Raw genomic sequence first — 12,092 nt, forward strand, 5'->3', positions numbered from 1 at the left:
TCCCTTGTATCAGCCGCAGACCAAGCTGGGGCGTAGAAACCTCTTTTTTCTCCTTTAATCGAATATAAAAACGCGGCACTGTCTCTCTGGCTCTACTCCGATGTGATATTCATCCGATATCCGACTTCCTGACAGAGGGGATCTTCGGGACAGCCGCCGCTTCTGCCATCCACCGCCTGCGTCTATCCCCCCCGGAGGTAATAAAGCCACGACTGGGAAGGGGGGAAAGGAGCGATCGAGTCTGCTGGAGAAGAAAAAAGACTTTCCCCGGTAAACAGACACCGAGCCTCCATAGGCTCCTCATCGCTGCGACGCGAGGACAGCCAGCAGCGCACGGGAGATGTGCGCTGTATTGATATTCCCCCCTGCTCGCCATCGTGACCCCTCAGCTGCAAACTACACGGACATGCCCGCTGAGGTAAGATTACGCATTTGTCTGTGGCTCTTTCTTAATGTGTTGTTCGTGTGTTTGGCATTCGGCCGCAGTTTTCTGGCTTGGATACGATGCGTGATGCAGCGGAGCGAGTGTGTGAGATCATGAGAAGGCGGAGGCGTCTTTTTTTTTTCCTTCCTCCCTGTGTAGCTCTGACCTGACCTGTAGCCCGGGAGGCTGCTGGTGCGCACAGCCACTGTCACTGCGCCTCTGTGGCTTCATTGAGCCAATAACCCACCACCCCTGCGAGTCTAAATACTCTTCTACCTCAGGCCACATTATCTGGGCATTGTACAGATGCTGTGCCAGCTAGTTGTAATGAATTGTTCACTGATAGTAAACTTCCTCATCCCTCATAGGCCCTTCTGACCGAGGCAGTGACAAATGACGTCCCGAGCTGACTGATCTGCTCTAATTAGCCCATTTCTTGTTCCCATGCTTGTTGTCACTTGTTACATCCAGAGTGTGCCAAGAAGCTCAATAACATCTATATGCAGCTGCACGCACGCGCACATATGTCTCGTGCACGCTTGCACACACCCACACACACACAGATTCACAGACAATTCAATATGTGGTATTATATTCGCACTTAGCTCTGTGCAGTGCCCCCTAGCGACCGGCAGCGCCCCATGTGGAAGTGGGTGGGTGTTGAGGCTTGTTGTTTATGGCTGCTGGGTTTCGGCGGCGGTTCACTGCGGATGTCAGCTGACCCGGCTCATCCACCGCTGCCAGCAGGGAGTGTTTTCTGCGTCTCTGATTTGTTGTTTGTCACTTTTGGAGAAGGGAAAAGATTTGTCGTTGTGCAACACGGTTGTTGTGTTTTTCATTCGATAGCCTCTAATGAGATGCAGAGAGATAATGGCTGTGTGACATAATCACTGGCGACGGTGTGAGGATGTGGTTTTATTTAGACCATGACCACAACCAGACGATGTTTGCCAAGTTGTGATGAAGTAATTTCATTCATCAATCATTCACAAAAAGAATCTTGCTCAGTTAGGGTTGTGTGTGTGTGTGTGTACTTGTATTTCTCTGAGCATACAACCTACAGAGTGAGGACATTTTGGGAACGTGAGGATATTTTGGCCGGTCCAAACTTTATGACCCACATTGAATCAGCTGTTTGACGGTTGAGACTGGGATTTAGGGTTTTAGGTTTAGAATTAGGTTATGGTGAGGCATTTAGTTTATATGGTAAAGTAAGGGACTAGGGAATGGATCATGCCAATAAATGTGCTCACTATGATAGTTTCACAGACGCTTGTTTATGTGTGTGTGTGTATGTGTGTGTGCGTGTGTGAGACACGGTATTAAGAATTGAGGCCTGCATTGCATCACATAACAAAGGCGTGTGGATATTGCAACGTGATCTTAAAGTGTGTGTGTGTGTGTGGACGCTGTAACGCTGCCTCCGTGTTATATTATTGTGTGTGCAGATATAGTTCGTGTTATGATCGTGGCTTTTCGTGTGTTTCTGATGCATCTCAGCAGTGTTGTAACATTGTGTGTGCAGATATAGACCCAGTTTGTGTTTTCATGGCGTTGGAGTTGTGTGTTTTCTGCAGCAGCTCAGCGGCCCCGTGTCTCTGTCTTGTCAAACACAGTGATTGGCACAGCCTCGTTCTGAAAAGATTTAAAAGTCTGATAACCTACTGTTACACACAGGGTTTGCTTTTCCCTCGTGAGACATTGTTGCTGCAATGGATCGTGTCCGCTGATGCCCAACGTATATATCTGCCTGCAGAGAGAGAGAGGGAGAGAGAGAGCCCATTAGATGCAAGCCATTTGGGTCGTTAGTTAAATTTGGTTTAAAACAAGAGTTGAAAAGCACAGTCTATTGTTTTGCCCACAGTGTTTTTAAAAGCAGAGATGGGCTCACATAAAACTCCATGAAGTCATGAATCTGTCCGCATCACCACATTCAGAACCTCACTTACTAATCCCGACAGCACAAAAAAATTTTGCCCACTAATGGTCCTAATTTATGATGTGTGGATCAACATGCGCTCATTGGGCAACAGCTTCCTGAGTGCTTAACGAGCATAAAGTCGAACACTTCCGGACATTAATTGGGCCGGCCAGCGATGGTAAAGTGCTTATAGAGGGCTTTACATTGTTAGTATGTGAATTACTCCTTATTAGTAAGGTTTAGAGGCGGGGGAGAGAAAGCATGAGGGGCTGAGCAGACTCGGGCTCCCTTCGCTGTGTTTTTAATCTTGGCTGATAATGTCGAAGTTTTACACGTCCCGTATCACTAATGCTGAGCGATGTTGTGGCGGTGGATGTGTAGCCTGTGCCTGCGTAAGGAGAAAAAGGTTCGTGGGAGAGGATGGGCCCTTTTTGTGCTGCAGGGCTGCCAGACTTAGGCCTCGTGCAGGGGAACTGAATGTAAACGTGTTGCAGCGTGAGCTATAATAATAACAATGATGATAATAATAACGATAATAATAATACAAAATAATAATAACAACAACAATAATGATCATAATAAGCCATTCGTAACGTCATTATTCTGAAGGCTGCAGTTCGAATTCACAAATTAATACATACTAAATGCAGACTCTTAATATAACGGGTTACAACCTAATAACAGGCTGTTGTCAATCATTTATATTTTCCTTTCAGACCGTCTGGTCTCGTTCTCTGTTTGGAGGATCGTGGTGGAGACGTGGACCAAACGGCTCCACTGCCTCCTGCGTCAAAAGCCACGCATGTGATTTGCCTCACGGGCCGCAATAAAGCAGTAAAACACGAGGGAAAGAATGACCTTTCTAATTCTGCACCCTGGCACAACCTCCGCTGCATTCCAGTCCCCTCCAGTCCACACATTGGCTTTACTGTTCAGCCTTTATTTACAACCTGGACTTTATGGAGCGGCGTGTTTTTTTGTGGGGTTGGGGGAAGCCTGTGAATGACAATTAGCCTGAAGGGATTCTGTGTTTAGAAACCTCAAATTATTGTTTAGATGATATTACCAGGAAAAAAAGGCTTTGAAGGTAACGGCGTATTAATTTTAGAATTTCTATTATAATCAGTTTCTGGTGACCAGGAGACGACAAAAGAAATTGTCACTGACTTTTACAAATTGTCTCTGACATTGTGAGCATGACAAATTAATAAAGTTAGACTCACCACCAGACATCAGATTTAAAAGATCACAGTTTGTGCTTTATTTATATTGTTAAATATCAGATGATCATGTTGCAGTTAAACTCACGTTTTCCCTTTTGTAACATGTGAGTGCTGTGTGTGTCCCCTCTCTGCGTGGTAAATAAATTAATCTAATTAGTTGTAACTATATTATAATTAATCCGTCATTGACTATTTCCTAACTTAATATCCGAGTGAAGAGGATAAATGTAAGAATCCCAGGACAGCGGCATACGGGCGGTGCAGCCTCACTCGTTTCGGTTTCTATTTGTCCCAAATTTGCGCGTCGCGGATGTCACATATGGCCACGAATAAGCTGAAGGGAAACTTTTATTGCACCGTCGACTTCCTTCTCTTTGTTCTTGTCTGTTTTATGGGCTATTCAGGATCCCAAACAGCAGACCAAACACTGCTGCACGTTTAGGCTGCGCGTATTCACCCTATTGAGGAAATCAATGAGGTGGACCAATAGGCTGCTGGAGCCACAACGACTGCGTTTGAAACAGACATTTTCAATAACCGTATCGATTATCCCATTGGCGTCCATTATGGCCTGTTTCGAAAAGCCAGGACAAAGTTACTTTTATAGTTGTAAATAGACGTATGCACATTGCTGTAGTTGGAGAGCGTCACAATTACAGAGAAATAAAAAAGCCAATTGCGTAAAAATACGCTCTCCTGAATTGTGCAAACAAATTATAAAATTACGTAGATTAAGATAATGGAGATTGAGGGGCGCGGGTCTACTATAATAATAATTATGTGGATTTTTTTCACGCATTTTACGCGGCATATTTCACACACACGCTGCCTAAGATTTGCTAAAAAGAAAATTCTTAGGTAATTTCCAACCCCATCATTTGCTGCCGAGATAACGATCGGTTCCTGTTCCCTCTGTGTGTGTCAGAGGAATGTCAACGTATGACCAGAGCAGGGGGAAAAAAGGACTCGAACATCTGCATAAGCATTTGAAGACGTCACTTTTTTCTTTGACTGTAACTCAACTCTTAGTTTCTGCGCGTAAAAACATCAAGTATTGTTATGATTTAAAGAGACTGTACCTGAGCTCACAGTGAACAGCGGCCACAGTTGACTTGACCTGTGGAGGATTTTTGCCTGACGTGTGGCTGGACACTCGCATAACTCACTGGATATATTTTTGTTCAAGAGAGTGGCAAAAAAAGGATATTCTCGGGCGCACTGCCTTTAGTCGATACATATTATATACACGATTTTCCACATGCTGTGCAGTGCCCTCACATCCGAGCTGGGGGGGAGGTTTGTGCTGCCTGTGTTTTGCAGGGCTCTGCAGCAGAGATAGTTGTTGGGGAGCTGGGGAGCGTCACTTGTTTTATTGCCCTCACAGAACAGAGACCATAAACGCATTCTTAACCACCTACACTCCTCCCCAACCCCCCACCACGGGGTTCAGTGCAAAAGCAATGGAAATTGCTCACATGCCAGATAATTCATACACAATGGAAACATTAACAGTTGTGTTGGAAAACTCGTCGATATGGGCTGAGGTAAACAACAAATGCCAATATTCATTTCTAGTCCCCTAATGCATGCAAAGGGGCTGCACGAGCGTCCTGTGTGGGATGAGGACATGTGAATGGTGTAGGTCTCTGCAGTGGTGTTGTGAAATTAAAAGTGTGTGAGGTTTTTTTGTAGCACACACACTCACACACACAGACTTAGACACACACACACACACACACACACACACACACACACACTCTCTCTCTCTCTCTCTCTCTTACACACACACACACACACTCACCCCCCCCTCTCTCTCTCACACACACAAACATGGTTGCGAACCCCTATTAAAACAACGAGGATTTTGTGTATATCTCAGTAAAATCAGTTAAACCCATTCAACCCTGTACGACACACTTGCACATGAGTGGATGTGTATTTATCCGCCTCCCTCTGACTGATCACTTCACTGGATGACATTGGCCACACTCGCACGCATCGCACTTCCTGCTTAAAAACACGCACACATCTCTCAAACTCCGTCTGCAGCTATTTCTCAAACGGCCGAGCTGCACCGTGCGCCTCTCCAGAAATCTGCGCCGTGTTTATCGGCATTTAGCAGCATGTTCCAGCTCTGAGCTAAAAGCTACAGTTTCTCCTCAACTCCTGCCTCTCAATTGGCGGAGCACGGTCAGCTGACATTGTCATATTGTCTCTCACCGAGCCAAGCCTCGGCTATAACACTCGGGTTTGTGCGTCTTAACCGGAGATTGGAAATTAATAATATTGAATCCACAAAGTAGCCCACGTCCAGTCGGGGAGGCGGAAAGTCGAAGAAAAAGAAGGGGACCTTGGAGAAAGGTGTGGTTGTTTGACAGAGACGCGAAGGAGATTTACTGAGGAGGATTGAAAAAAAGAGAGACCGATAAAGAAGTGGGGAGAGTTGGAGAGAGGGTTACAAGCAAGGTATGAATTCCTATTTCGCAAACCCGTCGCTCTCCTGCCATTTATCCGGTGGTCAGGATGTTTTGCCCAACGTACCCCTGAACTCCACCACCTATGACACAGTCAGACATTTTTCTTCGTACGGCGCCGCTGTGACCCAGAATCGGATCTATACACCTTTCTACTCCCCTCAAGACAACGTGGTGTTTGGCTCTGGCAGGGCACAGTACGAGTATGGATCAAACGTGTTTCTTCAAGACAAGGACGTGCTGCCCAGCTGCAGACAAACAAACATGGGACTCGGCACACAAAGCCACATTGCTCAAGAGTACAGTTTGGATCAGGGGAGAGCAGGATCGCAGGAGCAGAAAACCAACATCCCGATCTACCCGTGGATGCAGCGAATGAACTCACACGGCGGTGAGTTTTACTACGACAAATAAATTAAGCGAATGGGCCAGTTTTACGATATGTCTTACCAAGAGAGTAAGTTACTTTTTATGACCCCATAAAACATTACTGTATTCCCCCGACTTGTAGATGGGCCTTTACATGTGCAAACAAACAGCTTTCATTTTAAGAATGATATAGTAGCCATAATCAGCAGCGAGGAGACACCAGGATGCTTTGGTTATTTTAGATATTAAAGCAAAGATGCCCTTTGAGGCAGGGATTTGTATTATGGCTACAAATGTGTTTGTTTTTCTTTTTGGGGGATTTGGATTAAAACTTATGAACCCCAACAGTGAGGCAAAACTTGTGTTTAACTTTTAACAGAAAGAAGCAATGTTTATTTTTATTTTTTTTTAAAGGCAAAATAGGATGGGTATGGATATGGATATGTGACTTTACTTTGTATCCCAGCAGGAGTGGGCTACGGGACGGACCGACGCAGAGGACGTCAGATTTACTCGCGTTACCAAACACTCGAGCTGGAGAAGGAGTTTCATTTCAACCGCTACCTGACCAGGCGCAGACGCATCGAAATCGCCAACGCGCTTTGTCTAACGGAGCGGCAGATCAAAATCTGGTTCCAGAACCGACGCATGAAGTGGAAGAAAGAGAGCAACCTGACCTCCACGGTCACTGGAAGTGAACAGACAGCAGCCTCTCCGGAGGAGGAAAGCAGTGTCGCAATTGAAGAAGTGAAGGATGAGGACAAGAAGAAAGAATAGTTTTTAAGGGAATTCAGAAGAGGAGGAGAGAAGACCACCTGATGACCATTAAAACCCAACATAACTACCTAAAAAATAGACTTGAGAGCGGCGTCACTGCATGATGGCTACCCCGCAGCTCTCCCACTTATATCTCATGCTGACCACAGGAGTGTTGAGCCTTATGAAGTCGAGTCATTTCAGCCACACGTTGGCTCCTGTGTCACTTGGAGCGCTACCTTTTTGTGTGTGATTGCAATGTCACACTTGTATTGTGAAAATAAAAAGATGTATTAATTTCTATGTTATTTCCCCCACGTCATTAAAAAAATGTGTATTTATCCCCACCACACCTCATCCACCTCTGTGAACTCTTCGATCGCCTCACGAAATACAGTCAAAGGAGAGGACCGGGCGGACACTTCCATTTGATCACAGTGTAATATAGTACTTGAATCGTGCGCAGAAAAAAAGTGTCCTGCGTAAAACCTGAAAGTTGCACGCATAATCCCCAAAAATCCACAACCACACACAGCTGAGATGCCTGTATATAATCCAAGTACTCGTATATAATGTCAATCCTGTGAGGACCTGTGTGCATTTAGCCGCATTGATAGACGCAGCATAACATACAATTGCGCTTAGCCCCCCTTTATTTTGACCATTGACTCAATAGGTTTTCCTTGTGAGATAGGTTTGTACACTAGTGATTCTTCACCTCTGTTTGGGAGTTACGAATTCATGTCTTTGTCATAATTGTGTATCATGGAATAAAACATTTGTAAAACTTTCATGCTTGTGTTGTGATTTTTGGACGCACCCCGCACAATACCTAGCATGTGCCGGATGCGTAAATTACGCACCAAACTCAGTTGGTGTTCGGGGAGTTTGAAAATACATTTTAATCATATCACGAACCAAATTGGGGACAAATGGGACGATGAAGTGATTTATAAGCAACTAATAAGCTCTTCAATATTTAATATTGGACTTTATGGTTGGCATTAGAGGGGCAGGGGAATGAGCAATTGGGCAATATCCACTACGACATTCCCGTTGCTGTATTACTATAACATAACTTTCCGCGACATTCACGTTCCGAGTTCATGCGTAAACATATTTAAACGAAGTGAGCATTTAAACCAGTATTTTTTATTATTATAACAATTATGGGTATTATTACGATAAAAAGTATTGTTTTAATTATTAGCCATGTTTATTATGTGTGGCTGACGGTGGACTCGGGTTGTGTTGGGGGGGCAAAGAGCTCGGACCGGTCCTGACCGTCCTGCCCCATACCAGACACCAGATGACGCTCTTGTCTTACTGTCCTGCCCTTTTTTGCGCTAAAGATCCCCGCCTGGTCCTCAACAACCAACAGCTCAAAGTTTACCGGACACGTTTCTCCTATTCATCAATATCCCCATTGAGTATCAAAGCCAATTTATGACTGGCCAACATGTGCACGTGATCCCATACAAATACACCATATTTGGGCAGCGCACGTCGGATCAAGAATAAAAAAAGATACCAAAGCCTACTCCACCTATAAATCCTGGATTATTTTTTTAAGGGAAGACAGCTCTGAATTTTCCAAAAGCGGCTACAAAGAAACGCAATGATCAACAAAAACAAGGAAATAACCGCAACATCCATCCCGCAGCGCTCTCTAGTTTAAGAAAAAAAACTATCGCCGGTGGGTTTAACATGAGCTCGTATGTTGACGGCTCCAATTTCAGGCAAACAAGCGAGACAACTTCTCCAAACAGTATGTTTAGTTACGATCTATCTGGGCACAGGTCCAGCCACTATGAGGATGTTAATGTGAACGGGATATTCACATGTCCCGTCCCCACGACCTCTGTGGAGCGGGAGGAGATGAAAACTAGCCTGCGTGGCAATGCGGATACTCCTCTCCCGTCAGGACCACAGATAACCATGATCTCCGGCAGCTCGGCTGTGGACGCGAGCGGGCTCGGCTACGGCGGCGCGCTGCTGGGGCGCGGAGCGGACAGGGACCCGGAGAGGAGCACAAAGTCCGGCGGCAACAAGAGCCAGGAGGGCGAAAGAAACGCGGAGAGTGCGCAATCGGCGAAACGACACGCAAACGCGGGCCAGCGTCAGGACGCTGAGCCGCGGCCGCAGATCTATCCATGGATGACAAAACTGCACATGAGCCACGGTAAAGTTTGCCTATTTTCTGAAGTGCGACTAAGATGCTTGCTCTTATTCACTCTTTACGCTGCAACACTTCTTTTCGCCCGCTCCACTTTCCCTCTTGAGTTTTATAGGCCAAACGCAGGAAATAATAAAAACTCGCGGTCATAAATTTTATGACAAAGGCATCCATTGCTCGTAAACCTGCTCTGTTACGGTGAAGAGGTGATCTGCGGCGTGATTTATGGACGTATAATTGGATAAGAGAACAAATCTACGATGTGAAATAATATTACGAATTCAGCCTCCGTTTATTAGTGTTTCTTTTGCCTAACTTTGTTTATGGTCTTGGTTTAACTGCAAGTTTTACATTGTCACACTCTCAGTCTGTCTGTGTGTGTGTGTGTGTGTGTGTGTGTGTGTGTGTGTTTGTGTGTGTGTGTGACAGAGAGAAGCTTTAGCCTTAAATTGAACTCTGGGAAACACCAATGCCCTGACCCAATCATGAACTTTTCACCTCTATAAGATGTGAATAGGGCTGCTCCTGCTCCATAAACCGCCGCCTGACGTTTTAGGCTGCAGATGGAGAAGAGCTACTTGTATTTTGTCTTTCTCCACATACTTAAAAAATTCCAGACGCACATACACACACAGCAGGAATGTACAAAAAATATATATATTTAAAGTCCAGCAGCACAGGCCTGTTGCTTTACTTAGCACGCCTGTGCACGAGCACGTCTATAAATAGGAGAAAGAAATATATCTGGGCAGCATCAGTTTCCATTTTCTAATCCCACTTCTTTTCATTTTACACATCTGTTTTTCCTCCCACGCTATTATACTGTATAGAGCAGCAGTATTAGGCCGAGACCAGTGTTTAAAGGGAGGCCCACACGCCATCACTCATTTCATTTTACATATTGAAATTAGTTTTTTAATGTTTTAATGTGAAATGGTGTCAAGGCCCCCTCCTTTAAAGTGAGAGCATTTATTGGATCTAGTTAACCATCCTTATCATCCTGACATAAATTTTTATTACACGGATCCACAGTAAGTAATATCAGGTTGAATTAGGTTGTGTAAAGATATTTGATCTTTTAAATGAGGGCGGAGGAGGACATAAATTCACATTTTTTGCTTTTAATGCTTATTTTTATGGATAACTAAGGCTTTTTTTTTTGGAGTAATAATATTATTATCATCCTGTTATTATATTTATTCAACACTACAATGCTACTGAAAGCTAACTTATTTTACTGCCACTTCAGAATCGGAGGGTAAGCGGTCCAGGACCAGTTACACCCGCTACCAGACTCTGGAGCTGGAGAAAGAGTTTCACTTCAACCGGTACCTGAGCCGCCGCAGGCGCATAGAGATCGCCCACACCCTGTGTCTAAACGAGAGGCAGATCAAAATCTGGTTCCAGAACAGACGAATGAAGTGGAAGAAGGACTCAAAGATCAAAGTGAAGGAGTAGAAGTGGCCCTGGTGAACATGGGGGTGCACGCAGCACGTTTTCAGCCCCACACTGCACAGTGCTGGAGCGCCGCCTGACCTCCGGATGAACTGCTAGGAGCAATGACATCACGACACCGCTCTGTGTGCTTTATCACCAATTATGTGTCACTCGCTGCAGTTTGGGACCTAATGTATTGAATATCGCTCACTTTGATCCATCGGTTTACATTTCTAAATTAATTTGCAGCCCATGCGATGATAACCTCACTTGACTGCACGATGGGGACAAGAGGTTGAGGGGAGCAGGGCCCTGCGCGCTGCGAGGCTGCTGGTCTGCGGGGCACTGAGAGGCTGCACAATAATAATACTTATACTAATCCGTGTTTTCAATGTGGACCAGAGTTCGGTGGAGGCTGCAGTGACAGCATGCAACATTTCCAGTTGTGTATCATCATAAACACTTGGAGAGGAACGGGATCAAATGAAGGCAACACATATCCCCGAGTGCTTTTAATGAGGTGTCCTGTGAGCAACAGTTAAATAGTTTCCCACCAGTAAAACCCACTTTTCCACTTTCCTTCCCTCCCCTTATCTTTTTAAATGGACTCTCTAACATGTTGCAGTGCCGAGTTAGGATGTTGTTGGACGTGTGGTGTCTGTTAGTGAGTGGATTTTCACTTTCATCCATGTTGTCCCTGTCAAATCCCTGTGAATCTAAACCATGATGTAAAATGCGGCGAGTGTGTGTGAAAATATTGTGATGTGCAATGAAATAATTTGTCTTCTCCTTTGTGAACTGGAGGTTTAACACGAGGGCTGTGGAATCACTTTCATTTTGTTCATTGTAACCAATAAACTCTCATCATTAAAAGTCTGAATATTGTCAATATGCACATTTCTATTCTTCTGATTTTATACTTTAATGGTAGAATTACGCACATTAAGTGTATTTAAATATTGTTTTGTTATGAAATCCACTGAAATAAACTACTTAGAAATTGAGAAACTATTTCCAAAGGCTACGTTTTATTTTGTGTCCTCCTCCTGCTCTCTCTCTCTCTCTAGTCTGACTCGCAATCCCCACAATTTCATTGACTGACAAACGCGCTCAGAAGTTTAAGGCCCCTCATAAAACTTTATTGCCCCTTTTTCCAGCACTCCACCACAGCCAGACACCGCTTCCTGTTTAGTCAGGGAAGGAAGAGACACACAGACACACACACACACACACACAGCCTGTGATAACACGCGCCCACAACAGAACATGGATGCAAAACTTCGGCTTCCTGTTGGCCGCAGAGCTGCGCGCC

General features: G+C 44.8%; 2 protein-coding genes across 2 annotated transcripts; both read left to right on the top strand.

Annotated features, from left to right (window-relative positions):
- Positions 1-5,375: 5,375 nt before the first annotated feature.
- On the top strand, positions 5,376-7,958 carry LOC133956219 (homeobox protein Hox-C6a). The gene is made up of 2 exons (XM_062391107.1): positions 5,376-6,433; positions 6,881-7,958. The coding sequence occupies exons 1-2, from the start codon at positions 6,037-6,039 to the stop codon at positions 7,186-7,188; spliced, it is 705 nt and encodes a 234-aa protein (XP_062247091.1). The 5' UTR covers positions 5,376-6,036; the 3' UTR covers positions 7,189-7,958.
- An 803-nt stretch (positions 7,959-8,761) lies between these two features.
- On the top strand, positions 8,762-11,788 carry hoxc5a (homeobox C5a). Its single transcript, XM_062391064.1, has 2 exons — positions 8,762-9,349; positions 10,593-11,788. Exons 1-2 carry the CDS (start codon positions 8,875-8,877, stop codon positions 10,799-10,801), a joined length of 684 nt encoding a protein of 227 aa, XP_062247048.1. The 5' UTR covers positions 8,762-8,874; the 3' UTR covers positions 10,802-11,788.
- Positions 11,789-12,092: the final 304 nt, after the last annotated feature.

This window comes from Platichthys flesus, chromosome 7 (assembly GCF_949316205.1).
Source record: "Platichthys flesus chromosome 7, fPlaFle2.1, whole genome shotgun sequence".
NCBI lineage: Eukaryota > Metazoa > Chordata > Actinopteri > Pleuronectiformes > Pleuronectidae > Platichthys > Platichthys flesus.

Coding starts and splice junctions, on each gene's coding strand:
- LOC133956219 (XM_062391107.1), top strand. CDS start 6,037: ATGAATTCCTATTTCGCAAACCCGTCGCTCTCCTGCCATTTATCCGGT. Junction 6,434..6,880: donor GCGAATGAACTCACACGGCG/GTGAGTTTTACT, acceptor GTATCCCAGCAG/GAGTGGGCTACGGGACGGAC.
- hoxc5a (XM_062391064.1), top strand. CDS start 8,875: ATGAGCTCGTATGTTGACGGCTCCAATTTCAGGCAAACAAGCGAGACA. Junction 9,350..10,592: donor AAAACTGCACATGAGCCACG/GTAAAGTTTGCC, acceptor CTGCCACTTCAG/AATCGGAGGGTAAGCGGTCC.